General features: G+C 46.2%; 1 protein-coding gene and 1 long non-coding RNA gene across 2 annotated transcripts in view; one reads left to right on the top strand and one right to left on the bottom strand.

The window, feature by feature from the left end:
* Positions 1-22,865, top strand: part of LOC129700684 (uncharacterized) — a 47,746-nt gene that overhangs the window by 693 nt on the left and 24,188 nt on the right. The window lies entirely within an intron of this gene.
* The window catches only part of LOC129700683 (di-N-acetylchitobiase-like), a 29,413-nt gene continuing 12,330 nt past the window's right edge, over positions 5,783-22,865 (bottom strand). Inside the window, exons 4-5 of the mRNA XM_055641265.1 lie at positions 17,233-17,394; positions 5,783-8,743 (exon numbers count right to left, since the gene is read on the bottom strand). Coding sequence (XP_055497240.1) covers positions 8,558-8,743; positions 17,233-17,394 — 348 coding nt within the window. The 3' untranslated portion in view covers positions 5,783-8,557. The remainder of the gene's footprint in view (positions 8,744-17,232; positions 17,395-22,865) is intronic.

Genomic DNA, 22,865 nt, shown 5'->3' with positions numbered 1-22,865 from the left:
GCCTTTCAAACAGCAGCGGTAGGCCACGGCAGCGGGGGTGATAGTCAGCGGCAAGGCTAGGCAGGGGTAAGCAGTGGCAGCGATAGGCCATGGTAGCGGTAGACCACGACACTGATACGCCACGGCAGCACAGGCCACAGCAGCGGTACCAGTGCGGAGGCAGGCCACGGCAGTGCCCCCCTGCAGGCCCCGTCTGGTGCCGTCCCCCTCCCCTTGCTGCAGGATGCTCCCCGCCAGCCCCCGCATGAAGCCGTCCCCATCCCCCTTCTGCAGAACGCTCCCACCGGCCCCCGCCTGAAGCCGTCCCCCTCCCCCGGCTACAGAACGCACCCTGCCTGATGCCGTCCCCGTCCCCAGCTGCAGTCTATTTGGGACACAACGCCCGTACTAACCCAATAAATGTACATTCAGCCGACAATGTCTTACTAGCTTTCCGGAAACCAGTCCCTCTGGCCAATACAGTCCCTCTGCCCCCCGACAGCCCCCGCCTGAAGCCGTCCTCCTCCCCTGGCTACAGGACACTCCCCCCTCCCACACCGGCCCCTGACAGACCCCGCCTGAAGCCATCCCCCTCCCCCGGCTGCAGGACGCTCCCCCCTCCACAGGCCCCGACAGCCCCCGCCTGAAGTTGTGCATGAGTGGTGGAATATTGCATTGGAGGACCAGGCAACCCGTGTGTGAATGGGACCCAATGGGTCCCACTTAGTCTCGTACATAACTAAAACTATGATCTTGTGCTCTTCTGGTTTTGTGTTTTTTTCTATTTGCGCCAAAATGGTACGCGATAGCAGTATGATTTTTCGCCACCTTACTCACCATTCTCCTTATCTACAAGGGCCACAACCTTTGCTCCGATCGATGGTATATTTAAAAAGTTATTACGACTAAAAATGTTAAAAGCCGCGCATGCTCAGATTGGTCTCCTCTCCTGTCGGTCGCTGGGACGGCACCACCCCTTCCTGCACCATCGTTGCATTGATTGGCCGGGTCCGCTGTCAGTCACGCGTCACTCATCTGTCTCGGTGAGGATATAAAGCTGAAGGAGCGGAATGAGCATCACTAAAGCTCCGCCGGCTGCAGGTGTGTCTGCAGGTGCCTCCATGGTGCCGAGCAGGTGAGCGGCTGAGTCCACTTCACGGCCTCTGTGGTGTCCAGCCGCGGGCACCATCGGCTGCTTCATCCATCCTGGGCTGCTACCCACGAGGGCCGGGGTACTACTATGCGGCAATCAAAGAGGCATCGAGACCACGGCAGTGAGGCCTTACGACGATGATGCCGCCGTGGCGGTGGGGCCTTACCAAATTTCAAAATCCGCGGAGAAATGTATTTCTTACTCTTTTTTTTTTGTTTTTCCCTGTCTCATGTCTGGTGGGACGAGGGGGGATAGTGGGAGAGGAGGGGAGTGCAGGAGGTGTGGACGGATAGTGGGGGGTATAGGGGGAGGCGAGGAGTCGGGATAGAGGGATAGGAGTGGGGTAGGGAGAGAAGAGTTATGGAGGGAGGGAGTGACTGAGGGTAGGGGAAAAAAGAGGGTGGGAGGGATTGGGGAGAGGAGGTGACAGGAAAGAACCTGGGGAGTTGAGAAGGGAGAGAGCAGGGGGATTGAGGGAGAGGAGGGAGAAGGGGGAAAGTGGGGGCGGTGAGGAGGGAGAGTGCGGGAGGAGGGGGAATAGAGCAAGAGGAGGTAGGGAGTGTGGAATAGAGGGAGAGGAGGGCAGTGGGGAAGGTGAGCAGGGATAGTGGGGGTGATAGGTTAGGTGAAGAGTGAGGGAGGTGAGGGAGGTGGGGGATAGAGGGATACCAGGGAGGTATAGAGGGTAGAGCAGTTAGGATGGAGGGAGGGAGTGACTAAGGGTAGGGGAAAGGTGAGGGATGAAGAGGTGAAGGATGAGGAGGTCAGGGATGGATTGGGGAAGGGGAGGAGGAGTGGGGAAAGAAGAGGGAAGGTGAAAAGGAAGGGAAGGGAGTCCTGGCGGATGAGGGGAAATGAACTGCGCGTGCGCAGTTGGGGGCGATGCGTGAGTGGTAGAATATTGCATTGGGGGAACGGGTTGCTGCAGATTATATAGGCATGGATTAATATAGTTAATCTCCACTACACACTCCAACTGGAGGCGTGGGTTCGAATCCCACTTTTGACATGATGTAAACAAGATATTCACATGATATGTAATCCAAGATCATCTTTAATCGTTATGCAAACTATAGCAGTACAGTAGATCGTTAGTTGTCAGAGCATCCTGACTGCTTCCAGAACTGAACGGTGTAGGAAGTGGGTGTTAATATAAATGGTACAGTAAGGTGAGGTTAGTGATGCTAACCATGACAATTGGTTGTCATGCATAAACCAATCTACAACTTTGTAATGGATTGCATTCAGACTTGGTGTCAGAGTGCTTGAACTATTTCTCCAGCTTGTTTTGCCTGAGTTTATTTTCAGATTCAGATTCAGATTCAATTTTAATTGTCATTGTCAGTGTACAGTACAGAGACAACGAAATGCATTTTTTTTTTTTTTAAACCATCAGGCAGCGCCCGTGGGGAACAGAGTGGAACTTGTGATAAGTTGGTGCTGCGATGTACCCACTGAGCTAAAGCTGGACGGCATTTTAGGGTTTTATTTGTGCCACAGATTCTGTTCCTTGCCATGGCTGGGTCTTTTCGCAAACCTGATCCTTTGGTATTCTACGGCGACCTCGCAAAACATTGGCACATCTTCGAGGTGGAATTTGGAGTTTTCATTTGTGCAGCCCACCTTAATGCTACCCCCGAGGTAAAGGCCTCCATCCACCTCAATGTGGCTGGAACTGAAGCCACTCTGCGGGCACAGGACTTCCATTACACCCCAGTGCAACATGATCAGGCAGGCCATGTTGTAGTCCAGGCAGAATCTATTGACGACCCTGTCTGCCTCCTCCGAAGGTTCCGGCAGTTGTGCCAATTGCACACCAACGTGATGATTGAGCACCACAGATTCTTTTCTTGCAGCCGAAGAGAGGATGAGACAGTCGAATCCTGTATTCCTTTGCTGAAGAGCATCGCTGGTAGATGTTAATTTGGCGACCTATATGACAATCTCATCCGTGCCAGACTCGTATGGCATCCGGAATGACAAGGTGAGAAATGAACTGCTCCGGGATGAGGAGCTCACCCTAGAAAAGGCTGAACGTACCTGTCGGGTTGCAGAACTAACTGATAACCATACCAAATCCCTGGGGCTGGGACCCCATTCTGCCTACAATGTTCATGTATTCTATAAGTCTCCACACCAGCCACAAACTGCAAGATTTTGTAATGAATGCCCCGCTTACGGAAAAATTTGCCATTATTGTAAGAAAATAAACCACTTCAAGCGATGCTGCCGCGCTCGTGGGAACAGAGTTCAGCCACACCAAATTCTTCATACACTTGAGCCCGTGCTTTCTGATGAGGCCCTAGTGGGCATATTGGCACCTGCTGCACAGGTATCGTATGACTCACAAAACTGGAAAAAATATAGTATCTTTTCGGAGAATATTTGAGCAAGCAAGTAAAAAACCTGCAAGAGAAATACAAGGCTGCCGGGGGTGTGGCAAAGACACCCTCTGTGGATAAGTCTCGCGACTACCGGCATGCATATCATCCCTACCAAGCTAGTGGCAGAAACCGCTACACTGAGGCTGGTTGGAGCACCAGGGCTACACAACCTAGACAGAGCCACAGGCCTTTTTTAAGCGCAGGTTCACAGCGCCCACCATGGAGGCAGCGTGTTCCACACACTCAATCTCGACCCCCAGCAGGCCACAATGCCAGAGTCAAAGGGAGGGGACAGGACAAAAACTAGAGTCAGTAGACGCTACCGGTCAACCACCTAAGCCAGTTGCAGCAGGTGAATGTAATTCCTACAGCTGCATGAAATGTGCTGAGGAATTTCAAGTCGGAGGAAGATTGAGCCTGTTCAAAAGCACGTGGGGAAAAAGTAACCACTTACCCTTTCATTTTACACCATAAATGGCTATAAGATTGAGTTTCTGTCTGACCAGTTTCCTCCATGGCAAGAAAAGCCCAATTTCCCGTACAATCGGTCTGCAGAGGGTGTTGCCGGGGTGTCGCCTGTATGGTCGTCAGTAGTCTCCTCAGTCGCCCAAAGAGTACTAGCGTCTTTCTGTTCGCAGCTGGATTTTCAACATAGAAATTTTTCAGTGACCTACAACAACCTATGACCTATGCCTAAAAAGTCGCGTAGGCTGGACAGGCCCATAAGGCTCTATCTAATGGGTTGAGTACAGCCCCTAGGCTATTTACAAAGATCCTAAAGCTAGTGTTTGCTTTACTCAGAACTGAAGGGCATATTGTTGTGGGATTTAAAGATGACATACTCATTATGGGAAAGACAAAATGTAACATAGACTTAGCTGTTTCAGCAACCAAGACACTCCTTGAAGATCTCGGATTTGGTATTCATCCAGGAAAGTCCATGCTCGAGCCGACAAAATATCGCATATCTAGGATTTGTCATAAACTCTTCAGATATGTCTGTGACCCCATCCACAGATAAGAAACTGAATATTGTAGATGCATGCAAAGCCTTACTTAAAAATAAGAAGTCTACTATACGGCAGGTTGTGAGGGTGATAGGCAAGCTGGTAGCTGCCTTCCCAGATACACAAAATGGGGCCATGCATTATAGAAGCCTGGATTGTGAGAAGGTTTTTGCCCTAAAATTGAATAAGGGACATTTTGATAGATGCATGAGGCTGACGATAGAGTCGATATCAGAGTTATAGTGGTGGATTGAGCACACACACGAGTGTACAGGTTTCATTGTACCTGGTGAACCCACAATGACATTATAAAGTGATGCTAGTGGACAGGGCTGGCGTGCAACTGACACCAATACTAGTAGTGGTGGTGGGCGGAAAGAGGACGAGTTGAGGCTTGGCCAAAAGTATGGCATCAACCTTTTGGAAATGCTAGCAGCATGCCATGCCTTGAGAACGTATTGTGGGAATGACCATGATATGCATATCAGGTTACAATTGGGAGCTCATGTTGTCGACCTCCCCGTGGTGAGCCCCGTCTACTGACCTCAGTCAGGCGAACGACAACAAACAGAGACAGCAGCAGCGCCGCAGCTTGGTGCCAACCCAGAACATGCGCCCTTTTTAGGGTGGGCACCAAGGGATGTTGAACCGGATGGCATCACCCTGCTGCAGACTTTTGCTGCCTCAAATGCAAGACAAAGAAGATTTCAATTGGACAACACAACAGCAGTAACGTATGTAAACCATATGAGTGGCTCTAAGTTTCAATCATGTGATGCACTGGCAACGTCCATTTGGGCGTGGTCTGTAGAGATGAGAATATGGGTGTCAGCTGCAGACCAGGTAGATACAACATTGAAGCAGACACCAGGTCAAGAAAATTCAATGAACGAACAAAATGGCTGTTGAATCAATCAGTGCTGAAGATAAAATCTCGATATGGAACACCTGAGGTTGATCTGTTTGCTTCAAGACATAATAATCAAGTACCAAGATATGTAGCCTGGCAACCAGTCCCAGCGGCAGAGGGAAGGGATGCGTTTTCTTTGAACTGGAGAGGATTAGCATTTTATGCTTTTCCCCCCATTGTGCCTTATCGGAAAATGCCTGCAAAATATGATTCAAGACAAGGCAACAGGAATTATAATAGTAACAAATTGGCCTCCTCAGCCATGGTTCCATTATTAAAAGGACTGCTGAAAGAAGCTCCTATGATTGCTCACACACACAAACAGTTGTTGGTTCAACCTGTCACTCGTGCGCCTCACTCACTGCATGATTGTATCGATTTATTAATTTGCAGGATTTAAGGAGAGCCTTCAAGCAAATAGGAATATCCAGCAGGACAGTTGATGTGATCACTGCAGCTTGCCAAGTTGGCACAAGAAGGCAGTATATAACCTACATAAAACAGTGGAAAAAGTTTTGGGATGATACACATGTGAACTACTTTAAAGCAGAAGTAGCAGATGTTTTGGGATTTCTTTCAGTATTCTTTTATGAGAAGTGACCAAGTTATAGCGCAATTAAAACTCCTCGCAGTGCCTTATCATCGTATCTAGTGCTCGGAGTAGGACAACAAATGATTGGCACTCACACACTGGTGACAAAGTTTATAAAAAGGTGTCTTTAATATGAACCCTCCAAAGCCTAGATACAAAGAAGTCTGGAATGTAAAATCAGTATTAAGATGTCTACGTAAATTAGCACCAGCTGCATCGTTAACGTTGGAGCAGCTCACTCATAAATTACTGATGCTTATGGCACTTACTTCAACAGAAAGAGCTCAGTCTTTACACAAACTTCGCCTGGATAACTCTGTCGTACCTGACAAGAAGATAGTATATTATGTGGATGAACTCATAAAGCAGAGCAGGTCAGGCACGGCTGGGTACGTTGGAACTGGCAACATAACCACCAGATTGGAGATTGTGTGTTGTTAAATACGTCAAAAGGTACATTGCGGTTACTAAGAACCTACAATATGATGAAAAAGCTTTCTTCATAGTTTTATAAAAAGCCACACAAGAGTGTCGGTACAGACTATTTCAAGATGGATAAAGTGTACGCTGTTGAAAGCGGGAGTGAATCCAGATATTTTCAAGTCACACTCCACCAGGGCTGCAGCCACGTCAGCAGCCTCTTGATGACATTCTTGCAACAGCAAGATGGTCAGATGAACGCACATTTTGGAAGTTTAATAATAAATCGCTTAAAAGGTCTGGACAATTTGCGGATGGAATTCTGGACAGTGCTACATGTGCTATTTGTAACTCCAAGGTAATGGGACTGCGGTCCTGTTAAAGCCAATGTACATGCATGTAGTTTTATGAACATGTGTTGATGGCCTATGACACATCTACCATCTATGGTTTATCTGTATAGATTGGTTTACTGCTTGAAACCCTAGAGCTTTGAAGGCTTCACGTAGTCTCGTAATGAGACTTCGAAATAAAATATAAGGATTAAACAAGAACTTACCATTTGTAGTTTGATCTTTATTTTCTGAGAAGTTGGAGTGAGCACCTACGTGCCGTCCACTCCCAACCCTGAATTTCATAAATAACATTTGGTAAGTCAAGGTATATTAATCTTTCTATAGTTTGAATCTGGTTCAAGTGGACTGTGGTTTCATACAGTTGCTCTGAAGATTGACGTGCATGCGTACTGGTGGGTTCTTCACGTAATCTCTCACTCCAACTTCTCATAAAATAAAGATCAATCTACAAACGGTAAATTCTTGTTTAATCTTTCTGTTATTACGCCACATTTACATAATAACACACAAATGATTAGTGATACAAGACGGCATTAAAATTATAGACAAAATTGTAGTGACAGATTTTACATCATTTCAATGATTTAGTCCTCGATAGTCACTATAATTGAAGACCGTGGATCAGAAGGCAATCTATATGCATCCACGAGCTCTCCACGAGACATTCAACGCCGTCGAAAGATAAATCTTCCGAAAACTGTCTTTGGATTAATTAGTTTCTTTATTGTGGTTGTACAAGCAGTAAGGAAATCCTAAAAGCTTCTTCTTGTATAAGTATATTTCAATCATACTCGTGGTCATGCTCGTGCATGATCAAAAACGATGTCTCTTCCCCGATCTTCATTGAACTAAACTAAACTCCTACGGAGTCTGCACCAGAATCCCAGTCACGACCAAGCCCCAGACTATGTATAAATCCCACCCACATAATTACAGCCATGCAGATAAAATTTAAATGTAACTGGTTATAGTTATAACATACTGAGTTAAACTAAATGACTACTACATACTGGCTCCTAATGTTCTGAGTATATAACGAGGCAATTACCAATAGACATTAAAAAAGGAGTTATAAAAGCTTAACATATATCAAAAACTGTAGATTTTTGTAGCAAATTGCGAAGAAAGCCACAAAGTGATTGTGTAACTCATTGGGTCAGGCAGTATCCTTGGAAAACATGGATACGCGATGTTTTAGGTCATGTCCCTTTTTCAGACTGATTGTAGTAGGGGGTAGAAATCTGGTTGAAAGGTGAGGGCTGGACAAATCCTGCCAAGTGATAGGTGGTGATTGCAGGTGAGGGGGATTTGGGGTTCCATTGGCAAATGTGCGGTCAAAAGTCAGAAATGAAATGTCAAAAGGCCATGAGATAATAAGACAAGAGGAATGAATTGTGAAGCCAGAGGAAATGATATATAGGTGGAAGGAGATAGGGGAAAGGGGACTGTACATATGTACAGATGTAACATGCCAGATCTGGACTCATAAGCAAAGGAAAAGATAAATTAGTTTCACTGGGTTATAAGAATTTAGGTGAGGGGAAGATTATGCAGTTTGAAATAACTGCAATTATAAAGCCTCTTGAAGTTGTAAATCTTCTTGTGCAAACCTATAAGTACACATGGCTTTCATTAAAGGGAAGTTTGCTTGATGGATCAAACATTACACAATTGACCAGATCCATGCTTCTTACATTTCTCTTGCTCACTAATACTTGCAGCTTAGAATTATGGCCTTAAGTGCTCTGCACTATCCTCAGGGAGGGCACAGAGCATTCCACATTGCCTCAGTCTGCATCAAGGTCCAGGCATTACTACCGTAGTTAAGGAAATTTGCAGCCCACACACCAATGCCGCGCAGTTTGAGCCTCTTCAAGATAGTTGACTTCATTGAAATGCTCTCTGGATCGTCATACCAGACCTCGTGGTAGGTTTTGCCGTTCTGTTGTAAAACCAGAGAGAGTTACACAGATTAGAAGACAAGGTTGGGCCAATGTACATTCCCATGCACAATGCTGAGATTGTTTATCAGAACTTTTCAAGACACATCAAGCCTGCAAAAATAGGACAAGTGGTTAGATTCAGCAAAAAAAAGGCAAGTCAGGTGGCACCGCTGGTTTGGAGGGCTATGAGCCAAATGTGGGCAAATTAGACTAGCTTAGATGAGCATCTTGGTCGGCATGGACGAGTTGGGCCGAAGGGCCTGCTTCTGTGCTGTATGATATTAACCTATTTGGCACCGGAGATATTTCCTTTTTCTCTCCCCATTCTTTCCCCAACTTCTCAACTACACAAAACTAACATGTTTTTTAGCAGTTTTCACAAAGGATCTTTGGACTGAAACATTAACTCATTTTTCCTTGGGCGGCACAGTGTGTAGCAGCACAGTTGCAGCCTTCCAGCACCAGAGACCGAGTTTGGTCCTGACTACAGGTGCTTGTTTGGAGTTTGTACATTCTTGCTGTGACCTGCATGGGTTTTCTCCGGGATCACCGGTTTCCTCCCTCATTACAAAGACATACAGGTTTGTAGGTTAATTGGCTTGGTATAATTGTAAATTTGTCCATAGCATGTGTAGGATAGTGTTAGTGTCCAGGGATCACTGGTCGGCCAGACTTGACTGGTCAAAGGCCCTATTTCCGCACTGTATCTCTAAACTAAACGTTCACAGATGCTGCCTGACCTGCTGAGAGCTTTCCAGCATTTTGTTTCCAGTTAAGTTTAGAGGTATAGCATGCAAGCGGGCCCTAGAGCCCACTGAAGATAGAGTCACAAAATGCTGGAGTAACTCAGTGGGACAGGCAGCATCTCAGCCAACCCAATCCAGGTGGTAGGCCGCGAGGAGGGGGACGAGGACATTAGCTGCATCTTTGCCAGGAAGCGACTGGGAAACTGTTTCCCCCTTACCCTACCCCTCTCCCCCACATAGAAAAGCTAAAGAATCCCCCAAGAAATGTTAAGACAAACTAAAATTTAAAAAAGATAGAAAAAAACGGACAGACTGTAGGCAGTGTCTGCCTTCAATGCAGCACCCCTAGTGGACAGGTATAGCATATAAGCGGGCCCTACAACCCACTGAAGATAGAGACACAAAATGCTGGAGTAACTCATTGGGACAGGCAGCATCTCTGGATAGAAGAAATGGGTGACGTTTCCGGTCGAGACCCTTCTTCAGACTGAAGATGGGTTTCCACCCGAAATGGGTCTCACCCATTCCCACTATCCAAAGATACTACCTGTCCCGCTGAGGTACTCCAGCATTTTGTGTCTATCTTTGGTGTAATCCAGTATCTGCAGTTCCTTCTGACACCCCATTGAGTTCACGCAGACCATCGAACTCCCGTTCATACTAATTCTATGTTATCCCAGTTTCTGATCAACTCCTTACGCACTAGCGGCAATTTACAGAGAGCCAATTAACCTACAAACCCATAAGTCATTGAGATATGGGAGGCAACTGGAGCAATCGAAGGAAACCCACGTGGTCACAGGGAGAATGTGTAAATTCCACACAGATAGCATCCAAGATCAGGATTGAAACCTTGTCTGTAACACAGTGAGGCAGCAGCTCTACCAGCTGTGCCATTGTACTTATTCATTAAAGGAAATAAGTTAGAAACATAGAAAATAGTTGCAGGAGTAGGTCATTCGCCCCTTCGAGCCTGCACTGCCATTCAATATGATCATGGCTAATCATCCAACTCAGTAACCCGTACCTGCCTTCTCTCCATACCCCCTGATCCCCTTAACCACAAGGACCACATCAAACTCCCTCTTAAAATAGCCAATGAACAGGCCTCAACTACCTTCTGTGGCAGAGAATTCCAGAGATTCACCACTCTCTGTGCGAAAAAGGTTTTTCTCATCTCGGTCCTACAAGACTTCCCCCTTATCCTTAAACTGTGACCCCTTGTTCTGGACTTATCCAAAATCGGGAACAATCTTCCTGCATCTAGCCTGTCCAACTCCTTAAGAATTTTGTAAATTTCTGTAAGATTTGCCCTCGATCTTCTAAATTCTAGCGAGTACAAGCCAAGTTTATCCAGTCTTTCTTCATATGAAATTCCTGACATCCCAGGAATCAGTCTGGTGAACCTTCTCTGTACTCCCTCTATGGCAAGAATATCTTTCCTCAGATTAGGAGACCAAAACTGTACGCAATACTCCAGGTGTGGTCTCACCAAGACCCTGTACAACTCCAGTAGAACCTCCCTGCTCCTATACTCAAATCCTTTTGCTAAGAATGCTAACATGCTTTCTTCACTGCCCGCTGCACCTGCATGCCTACTTTCAATGATTGGTGTACCATGACACCCAGGTCTTGTTGCATCTCCCCTTTTCCTAATCGGCCACCATTCGGATAATAGTCTACTTTCCTGTTTTTGCCACCAAAGTAGATAACCTCGACAAGTCACCTTGCAGCCTCCTAGCATCCTCCTCACAGCTAACACTGCCCCCCCCCCCCCCAGCTTCGTGTCATCCGCAAACTTGGAGATGTTGCATTCAATTCCCTCGTCCAAATCATTAATATATTAATTATTTAACTTAAGGTCACATCAGAGAAATTAGAAAAGGTAGAATTGAAGGCACTGGATGAGAATTCATAAATATCTTACAACAGATAGAAAATTTAATAACACAAATATCCAAGTTTTAGAATGCAGTTGAGGACTTGCCAGCAAAACATTACCCAGGCAACCAATGTTCAAATGCTTAACTTCATAAAATTCACATGGGTAAATACTGACATTTCACTTTAGGTGGGCACGAGGAACTGCAGATTTTATATCAAAGTCACGTGTGACTATGTGAAGAGCCCGACAGCCCGAATGTTCGTCAATACGTCAACTCATGGCACGAGAATCGGAGCAGTTCGAAACTGCTCCGACAGGTACGAGGAAAATGTTCTTTCAGGAACGGGCCGCTGCTCCGAAAATAGGGGCAGCGGTCCCGGAGAAGCTGGCACAGTTTGTGCAGCTGCCGCCGTGGAGGCTCCGTGGAGCTGGCGGGATTAAAATAGCAGCGGCCGGCGTGGCTGGGATAGCGAACGCTGTGATGGCTCCGTGAGAGCTGGCATTCTAAAAATAGCAGCTGCCGGCTAAGGCCCGGACAGCAACCGCTGTACAGGCTCTGTAAGGAGCTAATGGCTATAAATAGCGCAAACGCCGCGGAAGCTCATCAGGAGTTGGCGGTTTTTAAAAATAGCACTGCCGACTCGACCGGGACAGCGGCTGTCATGGCAGAATGGGGCTCCACTGGAGCAGCGGCTGTTCGGAACATCTGACGGGCCATGCCTGTACAGATTGGAGCTCTGAAAGGGAGTCAGCCAGAGGCCTGAGGAGGCAACACCTGGTTCAGGGTTGCGTTCTATTTCCACCCCTAAGAAACTCCGTAGAGGCTCCAGAAGGGAGCAAGGACTTGGAGTCACTAGCAGGCGCAACTTGTCTAGTAAGTTAAATAAATAAATAAATAAATAAACAGATATATAAAGAAAAAATAAATGGATGAATAAATAAATAAAATGGAAAAAGGAAATGTGTTCCTAGCTCAGGAGACATTTACAGGCTGTGTCAGTCAGGTGCCTGTGGAAGCAACGCCTGGCTCAGGGTTGCGTTATAATATTTCTCGCTCAGAAGAAGGGAGTGTTGGAGTTTCTTACAGAGATGACTCCAACTATGTGGATATCAATAAGGAAATTGAATCCCTGAACTAATGGGGATATGCTTCATTTTATATCATATGAAGGAGCTACTGGCTCTTTTCACATATTTGCCATCCCTCTGGGGATAGGAGATTCACTGGAGGAAGATCTGGCTAAAAGTATCCGGGAATTATGCCAGTCCAGATAACTACTAGACTTTTGGATGTTTCCATACGTCAATTTCATCAGTTGGGATATCCCAGTGATGATATGTAGGCAAAGAAATTATGTCAGCAAGTCCAAAATCGCTCTGGAGTCATTTCAGCCTTTTGCAAGTCAGTAGATGGGTCTCAACTCTCGGAAGTGCAGGAAATTGCATTATCACTTCTCTGTAATACTCAGTTGGGGCTATTGCCTTCGCAAAATTCTATAAGGCATACAATAATTCCCAAAATGGCTCAATTTTACAGGGCCAGTAACGTGCAGCCTGCATAGTACCTCTTCAGAGAGGACTTGCAGGGGGAATTTAAGGCGGTTGCGGGGTGGAGTACCATTCTAGGTGGTTAAAGGTCCAGTATTCCGGCTAATTTTCACCCTGTATTCAAGCAGGAAGCGCCATTGAAGCTCCGGTAGGAGCAGTCGGGAGTCACTAGCTGGCCTTGCAAGAACAGCTTGTTGAACCAGGCTTGCAGTAATGGCAGGCATGACCTGTCCAGTCAGCCCCACTAAGGCTCCGAAGGAGCAGCTGGCCAAAGGAGCAGCCTGTCGATCCAGGCTGGGAGAAACTGGCAACGCGACCTGCACAGTCAGCTCCAGTCAGCTCCAGCAAAGGCTTCAATAAAGGCAGAAGGCCACAGAAGTAGCCTGTCGAGGCAGGCTCGGAGTTATGGCAGGCGTGGCCTGTTCAGTGAGGCTCCGAAGGAGCAGAAGGGGTCGAAAGGAGTGGCCTGTCTAACCAGGCCGGGAATAACTGGTAGCGTGCCCTGCACAGTAAAGCTCCAGCAAGGCTCTAAGAGGCTGTAGGCCGAAGAAGTAGTCTGTCCGATTCGGCTCAGAAATGCTGGCAGGCGTGCCTTGCACAGCAATATCGCTTTTGAGCTCCGGAAACGAGCTGTTTGGCAAGCGTGGGGCTGAAGATGTGGTCAGACAGGGTCTGCAATGGAACTTCCCTGAAGCTCCAACAAGCAGGTCGACCCGGTTCAGAGACGCTGGCAGGTAAGATCTCTTTATTAACCTCCGTAAACTCCGAAATGGAGCGGAGTGTCGGCCCGGGTTTGGATTTACTGGCAGCATGGGCTGTCTAGTATCTTTCACTGGCTCCGGAGAAGATCAGGTTGATGCAGAGACATTGGCAGGGTGCCTTGCATAGTAACCTCTGTAAGTTCCAAGTAGGAGCAGCTTGGTTCAGGGTAGACCATCTTGGAACTGGCTGGTCATAAGGGTCATATTGACCAGGGGAGCACTGCCTCAACATCTGTGATTGAGGTTATCAGGCAGCTCAGTAGAGTGAAGTAGTTGAAGTTTCCGTCAACACATGTTTATTTTTTTCAGCTCAGTTAGTCGAGTTGCCAGTTCGTTGGAAACATCATTGCCATCCTTTCTGGGGCAGGTAGCTACCGGCAGGAAGCCGGTCTGGCATGTAGCATTTTTTATCTGACCTGCAGGTTCATGTTGTGAATAAAAAATGTATATATAATAATCTGTAGGCTCTCAATACCAGTATTCCTGATTGAGTGGTTGGTCGAAGAGATTGTGTTGCGCACGCTGGCGACTGAGACAGGTGGTTTCAGTCAGTGGACAGCGGAGCAATTCCTGGTTCAGGCTTGCATTATGCTATTTTCCACTCTGAGGAAGAACGCTGAGGATTCATGGTGACTCTGACAGTCAAGAGTTGACTGGGAACTCATATTCCCACATCAGGTGGATGCTGTGTTTCAGCTCTAGTCATAAGGTTCAGATTATATGTTATGAGTGAAATAAATGAATAAATAGATAAATGCATCTTCCGTGGCAAGAGAAGCCAAAAATTTCAGTCCGTACGGTCAATAGAGGAAACGATGGTTCCAAGTGGAATCAGAGACATCTCACAAAGGATGAGTAGTCTGCACAAGAACAAGAGGGGTATTTTTCTGATATTTCTCAAGATTGATCTATACACGAGAGGCACAGATATATCTGGTGTTTTTATAACAAAGCCAGCGGTGGAAAGTTTAGGATCTACCTAGGGGTTATCTTCAGGCCTGGGCTATTTACAAAGATTCTAAAGCTAATGCTGCCCTACTCAGGTCAAAAGGGGATTGTGTCATCGGGTTTATAGATGACATGAAAAATTTGTAGCTGATAAGACTCAGGGGTTTTATAAGTAGATGCCTCTTACGATATTAAGGATGAGGCAATATGAAATTTAATAGTGCCAACTTCACCTATTCATTCAGGGTGTCCATGGTAAAGGCGGCTGAAAGTCACGAGTGATGGCTGGTGCAGCTTTTTTCTCGGGCAGCTAGCTCTGCACGATCGTATGGGAAGTTTGTGAACAAGACATGTGAGCTACTTTTAAACAGAAGTAACAGAGGTTTGTGTTTCTTTCCGTTTGGGCTTAGAGAAGCGATTATGTTGGGCTTAGAGAAGCGATTATGTTATAGCACAATTGACACTGCTTGTGCTGCTTTGTCATTCTCTACAGTCCCATAAGTGGGACAATAAATGATTGGTTATTCACCCGCTGTTGACTAATGCTATGCAAGGTGTCTTTTTGTATGACCGCTCTAAAAGCCTACTCATAGTAGTATGGAATGTATATCAGTAAATTATTATGCAGATATTCATCTACTGTATTCCTAATGCATAAAGCAAAATGGGCATGGTTGCATTCAATTTGGAGTTGACAGCATACCCACCAGGCGGAGATTGGGGGTGTTATTATGCATACAGGTACACTGAGCTTGCTAGTACCTATGAGATGAAGGATAGTTTCTTCATTGTTATTTAATAGTTTTCTCAAGAATTGTTGATGGCTCATTAGCAGCCAATAGAATGGATATTTCCTTTTCATACAGCAGGGGGCTTACATAGTGCACTTTCAGAAGTTATAAAATGTGGTTGAATATGCCTGGATGTTTGCAGATAGAATTCTGAACAGTATTGCATGAGTTATTGTCTAACTCAAAGCCAATTGGGACTGGTCCGATTAAGAGCAATGGCCATGTCACTAGTCAATAGTCAATAGTCAATAGTCTATTTAATTATCATTTGGACCCCTGGAGGTCCAAATGAAATGCCGTTTCTGCAGCCATACAATACACACAAATAGACCCCAGACACAACATAATTTACAATTTTACATAAACATCCATCACATAGCTGTGATGGAAGGCCAAAAAAACTTATCTCTCCACTGCACTCTCCCCCCCCCCGATGTCAGAGTCAAAGTCAAAGCCCCCGGCTGGCGATGGCAATTGTCCCACTGCCATTAAAGCCACGCCGGGTGGTGCGAGGTCGCACACCGGGTCTTGATGATGGAGACCCCGGCGTGCGCTCGCAGTCCCGCGGCCATTCCAAGCCGCGCGGGGCAGTGATGTAGGCCCAGCTCCAGGAGCTCTTCGACCCCGCAACTCGGGCGGGAGAAGTCGCCGTTGCAGGAGCCCTGAAAAGCGGTCTCCCTCCAGGGACCCGCGGGCTCCCGGTGCCGCCGTCCGCAGACCCGCAGTAGCAGCCTCCGCAGCAGCAGCAGCAGCGGCAGCAGCAGCAGCAGCAGCGGCAGCGCTCCTCCACTGCTCCGGCCTCGGCCAGCTCCGCGACGGTGAGGTGAGTTGGCACCTGAGTCCCCGGTCTCTTCCTGTTGGAGGCCGCTCCTCGTTGCAGCCTCAACGCCAACTGAGACCCGACGAGAAAAGGTCGGGTCTCCAGTGCAGGGAGAGATGCAAGTTAGCATCATGGTATTAATAACCCATGTTTTCTACCATTTATGGTTTATCTGTTTAATTGTTTCACACACAGATTGGGTTACTGCATGAAAGCACAGAGCTTTGAAGGCTTCATGTAGTCACTCATGTGACTTCGATATAAAATAGAATAATTAACCGATAACTTACCGTTTGAAGTTGGATCTTTATTTCATGAGAAGTTGAAGTGAGGGATTACGTGCCCTCCACTCCCAACCCTGATTCTCATAAAGATCATCCGGTAAATCTAGGGTCGTTAATCTTTCTATAGATTAAGTCCGTACCACTGGTCTGTGGTTTCATACAGTTGCTATGAAGATTGATGCGCATGCGGGCTGGCTGGCTCTTCATGTAATCCCTCACTTCAACTTCTCATAAAATAAAGATCAAACTTCAAACGTTAAGTTTTTGTTTAATCTTTCTATTTTGGTTAACAAAAAAAAACTGGAGTAACTCAACGGGCCAGGGACGTTCTCTGGAGAACATGAAGAGACTACATTTCAGATTGGCTTCTATCTTCAGGCTGATTATGGGTGCAGGATAAAGGCTGGGAAGTGACAGGAGGATACAAGTGAGTGTGGTTTAATTGGCAGAAGGGATGAAGGTTGAAAGAGACTGGTGGAGAAATGTATGTAAAATATATTATGATGAAAAGTACAGAGGTATGCAGACACAACAAACTGCAGGTGCTGGTTTATAAAAAATAACACAAAATGCTGGAGTAACTCAGTGTGAGTCAGGCACCATCTTTGGAGAACATGGAGAGGTGACGTTTCATGCCGGGACCCTTTCTTCTGAAGTTACTCCGGCACTTTGTGTCTTTATTTTCCCAATTGGCGCTTGTCTTACCAGATAAACAAAATAAGGGTTATGCAAATCATCATCCCAGATTCTGCCTGTGATGGACTTTGATAGAAGCTGCATGATACCTTTAAAGGTAATGGAAGATACAGAAATTTTATCACAGGTTGTTTTGTTGTCAGAACGATGTCCCAATTCGCAAAAGCCTGCCTGAAAAACACAAAAACAAAAAAATTAAAGGTAGACAAAAATACTGGAGAAACTCAGCGGGTGAGGCAGCATCTATGGAGCAAAGGAAATAGGCAACATTTCAGGTCAAAACATTTCTTTAACAAAAAAAATAATTTTTACTCATGAACCAGCTGCTCCAATGATATAGAAACATAGAAGTATAGACATAGAAAATAGGTGCAGGAGTAGGCCATTCGGCCCTTCGAGCCTGCACCGCCATTCAATATGATCATGGCTGATCATCCAACTCAGTATCCTGTACCTGCCTTCTTTCCATACCCCCTGACCCCTTTAGCCACCAGGGCCGCATCTAACCCTCTTAAATATAGCCAATGAACTGGCCTCAACTACCTTCAGTGGCAGAGAATAGTAAGATTAAACGAGAACTTACCAATTTGAAGTTTGATCTGTATTTTATGAGGAGTTACAATGAGGGATTACGTGAAGAACCCGTCCAGCACGCATGCGCGGCATACTTCAAAACAGCAGTGTGGAATCACAGAAAGACACAATAATTGAAATAAATATAGTAAAGAAAAGGAAAGCTTAAATACCAGTTGATCTCTGTTATTGAGGGTGGGAGCGGAGGGCACGTAATCCCTCATCGTAACTCCTCATAAAATACAGATCAAACTTCAAACTGGTAAGTTCTCGTTTAATCTTACTATTTTACTTTGGAGTCACGTGAGTGACTACGTGAAGATTTTAAAGGTCTGTGATTTCAAACCGTGTAACAGTTCATACTTCACTCACTGCCAAAGTCGTCGACGGAGGAAGTATGTTATCGTAATCGTTATCGGAATCTGTTTGTAAAAACAATAATGGTGTTTATTAAACAATAACAAAAACCAAATAACTCCTCCGCGCTAAATTATATATTTGCAGATTCTAATATTTTTTCTGCAAATGATGCAGTTTCTGCCAACGGCTTATTATAAAAAGTTTGAAACGTTCTTTCCCCAGACCACCCCGCTGTAGCCAAGATGTAGTCTATTGGTACGTCCATTCTCTTAGCCGCCGACGTGGATGCTGCCCTGATGGAGTGAGATTTATACATGTTAGTATTTATACCAGCGGCTTTCAGCACCTGCTTGAGCCATCTTGAAATGGTTTGGCTTGTCACCCGACCATAAGGTTTCTTGTGGCTGACCCATAAGGCTTTTTCTCTCCCTCGAGGGATTCTAGTTGTGTCAATATAGTTCAGTAAGTGGGTCATGGCACATAACCATGGTTCTGGTGGGTAACCCCGGAATTCCATGACTGGGTTTGATGTTCCTGGCCTGCTCTGTTTGACCAGTCCCTGGATAGTTAATGAGACATGGTCTGGTGTTACAACCATGTTGTCCAATCGTAATAGGTGAAGTGACTGGACTCTTTGTGCTGACAAAAGTGCCATCAGCATGATCGTCTTCAGAGTTAATTGTTCCAGGGTGAGGGACCTAGCTGGTGACCATCCCCTAAGGTATGTCAGGACCACACTGACATCCCAGATTTGGGTGTACCTAGGTCCGGGGGGGATTGGAGTTAAATATCCCTCTCATGAGCTTGATCACCAGCGGATGGGATCCCATGGCCTGTTGTCCTGGTGCCTGGTGATGCAAATAGGCTGACAGAGCACTTCTGGTTGTATTAATGGCACTGTAGCAGAGTCCTTCATTGTGGTGAAGGCCTGCCAGGAACTCCAGTACAATGGTTACAGTTGTAGTTGAGTATGTGGTTCCTGTGTCCGAACAGTATTTTTCCCACTTCTTGATACTTGACAAGTATTGTTTCCTTGTGGATACACGGTGGGATGCTGTCATGGTGTTGATGGTGTTTTCTGACAATCCCAGGCCCAGCAGAGGCTTTTTCAAAATCTGCAACCCAGGAGTTTAATTTTATCGTGGCATGGGTGGCTTATGCCAGATACTGGGTGAGTTAGCAATTTTGGGCTACTGGGGGAAAGTCATTGGGGTCTCGACGACCATGTGGGGAGCACTGGGAACCATGGCTGTGTAGGCCAGTCGGGTACTATCAAAATACCTGAAGCAGAGTCCATTTGTATTTTGCCTAGTACCCGACTGATGAGGCAGAAGAGAGGAAATGCATAAAAGAAGAATTTTCCCCAGTCCAGCGCGAACGCATCTACCGCTGCTGCCTCGGGGTCTGGTTCCCAAGCGACATACATAGGAACCTGGTGATTTAGTCTGGATGCAAATAGATCGATATCTGGCATGCCATATTGTTTTGTAATTTTAGCAAATACTTTGGGATTTAACATCCATTCGGTGTTATCATTGAATTTGCGTGACCTGGTGTCTGCCACTGTATTTAGCTTACCTGGTAGGTATGTTGCTGATAGCCAATATTTCTGTCGACACACCATTGCCAGATTCGGTTGACCAATTTGTCACATAATATTGATTTTATGCTGCCCATATGGTTAATATAGGCCACCACCCTGGTATTATCTATTTGTAAACGAACATGCAAGTGATGCATATTTGTTGAATATGCTTTGAATCCATAAAATGCACCCAACATTTCTAGATAATTTATGCCCAGTGTAAGTAGTAACGATGACTCTAGGTTAGTCCATCTACCACCTGTGCTGGATATAGAATTAGTTGCTCCCCAGCCTTGAGCACTGGCATCTGTTTGAATAATTAATGTAAGGTTAATGATGATGATAGGGCTGGAACTATGCCAAATGTTCTCTACCCACCACTGTAACTGATATTGCTTCAGTGGGTAATTTCATGACTCGGTCAAAGTGACCTGCATTTCGCTCTTTGTAAGTTTTGATAGTGCAGAGGTCCAAATTGTATAGCTGGAAATGCTGCTACCATCTTTCCAATTACTCTTGCCACTTGTCGAATGGTTGGTCAATCGTTGACCATTAAATTGTTACATGTTTGTGCCAATTCTGCTGCTTTGTCTTTTGGCAAAGTTACAGACATGTGGACTGAGTTAATTGTGAATCCCAGATAGTCCATGGTTGTGGATGGCATCAACTTAGATTTATCTGGATGTAAGACAAATCACAAGGTTTCAAACAATTGTTTGTTAGCTGACACAGCTGATTTAGCCAATTTCATGGTTTTGCCTACTATTAAGATATCATCAAGATATGCCATGACAATATGTTTTTGTTTTCTTAATATTGCCAAGGCTGGTTTTAATATCTTGGTGAATAATCTTGGGGCTGATGTTAATCATTAGGCAACGCTTTAAACTGCCATAGTTGCCCCATCCAGGTAAATTTCAGTTATCTGCGATGATCCTTTTGAATGGGTACTGAATAGTAAGCATCTTTAAGGTCGATGCTTGCCATGAAGTATCCTTTGGAAATCAGTTGTTTGGCAGTTACAAATGTTTCCATTTTGAAATGTATATACTTAACGAACATATTTAGTGAAGTTAAGCCAATGATGATGCAACGTCCACCATCTTTTTTAGTTTTAGTGAATATATTAGAGACAAATTCCAAGGGTTCATGTTTGGTTTTTTCAATGATACCCTTTGTAATTAGCCTCACCAGTTCAGCTTGTCCCTCTCGTTTTTCTTTAACTGAGAGGTAAAAGACCCTTTGGGGTATATGCTGAACTGGTGGCATGTTTTCTTGAGTAAATTCTATTTTGTATCCACGAATGCTGTTGAGTATATATTTGTCATTTGTGATAGACCTCCATGCTTGCACAAACAGGTGTAATCTCCCCCCTGTTAGTATAGAACCCCCACTTTTTATATGCTGATAGGAACCAGACCCACCTACCTCCATGGTTACGGGTGTTTCTTTGTCGGACAATGTGTTTTCTGATGTGTTGCTGGTTGGGGGGTGGCACATTTTCCATGGGGTCTGCTCTGGGCCCTGGCCTAAAAAAGGCTTCCGGTGGTAATGTGTGGACCCCGAGCTTTCACCAGTCCCATAGGGTTGACGTCGACTGGTGGATGCGGTGGGGTACTGCCGCTTGGGTTTTGTGGGTTTGCTCGTCCCGGGGCCTGCCCTCATGAGGCCAAATGTTTTGGATTCCTCCTCCATGTCCTTTACTTTTTTGGAGAGGTCCTTGCCGAAGAGCAGGATTTCTGGCTCTGTGGCCGGCGTTTTGCACAAACCCGCAAATTTCGGGTTGAGGGCAAGTCTTATTATCTCCTTACGGAGGTTGTTGATTTCGAATTGGGTATTGCACAGCAGTGCCAGTGTACCCTGCTGATTCGTGGTCATTTTCACCCCATCCACAGAACGAGCATAGGAAGTGATGGCTGACGTCAGGAGCCTGAGGATCCGCTGTAGTTTTAGTTCTTGGTTGCGGATGTTTGGCCCAACGTGTCCCCAGAATTGGCTATTGACGGCCGGCACGTTGAGCGAGGCGCAATTCTCTGGGGCCGAATACAGCTCTAGGGCCTTATTAACTACCTGCTCCTGTAGGGGCTTGAAGGACAGGTAATTAATGCTGGTCGCCAGTTTTGGCTCTAATGGCCGTCCTGCTCGTGGAGCTGCCACGTAGCGGTCTACCACACCCGGCAGCTCTTCCTGGTCCTGTACCCCAAGCGTACTCACGACAACTTCGGCCAGTGACCCTTCTTCTTGACCAGCCCAACCCAGGTCGCCAAAGCTGCCCTCGGTTGAGGGGGAAGCGATGGCCAGTGCGTTGTGAGGCACTGTGGTGGGAGTGCCTGAACTCCCTTTGCGAGACTGCTCCATCTCCCAAAGCAAGTCTCGCTGGAGCCTTTGCTCCATGAGCCGCTCCATGCGGCTCAGGCGGCTGTCTCTGCCCCGCATGGGCGGCGAGACGTCTCCATCCGAGCAGTCGGATACCACCGGCCGGTTGGTCTTCCGTGCTGATTTACATCCAGCCCGCTGCTCAGGCTGCGCTAGCGGGACTGGGCTCGGCACGGTGTCGGGGATGGCGGACCGCAGGGTTTGCAGTACTACCGCCTCTTGCCCCCCCACTGATGGAACGCTCCTCTGTTGGAGCACGGGGTTCGGACTTCTTGGCTTGGCTTGTTTTGCTTATATTCCTGGTGAGACAAAACAAAACAACTTCTTTTTGGAAAAAACGACCTCAGAATAAACCCCTATCAGTCTGAAGAAGGGTTTCGGCCCGAAACGTTACCTATTTCCTTTGCTCCATAGATGCTGCTGCACCCACTGAGTTTCTTCAGCATTTTTGTGTACCTCAGAATAAATTGTACTCCCGTTCGTTGCTGTTGCACTGCGTGAACGCTCATGTCGCGCATGCGTGCTGGACGGGTTCTTCACGTAGTCACTCATGTGACTCCGAAGTAAAATTCCACAGATTCACCACTCTCTGTGTAGAAAAATATTTTCTCACCTCAGTTCTAAAAGACTTCCCTCTTATCCTTAAACAGTGACGCCTTGTTTTGGACTTCCCCAACATCGGGAAAAATCTTCCTGCATCTAGCCTGTCCATCCCTTTAAGAATTTTGTAAGTTTCTTTAAGATCTCC

This window comes from Leucoraja erinacea, chromosome 10 (genome assembly GCF_028641065.1).
Source record: "Leucoraja erinacea ecotype New England chromosome 10, Leri_hhj_1, whole genome shotgun sequence".
In the NCBI taxonomy this organism is placed as follows: Eukaryota; Metazoa; Chordata; class Chondrichthyes; order Rajiformes; family Rajidae; genus Leucoraja; species Leucoraja erinaceus.
This window is presented reverse-complemented; position numbering and strand designations above follow the sequence as displayed.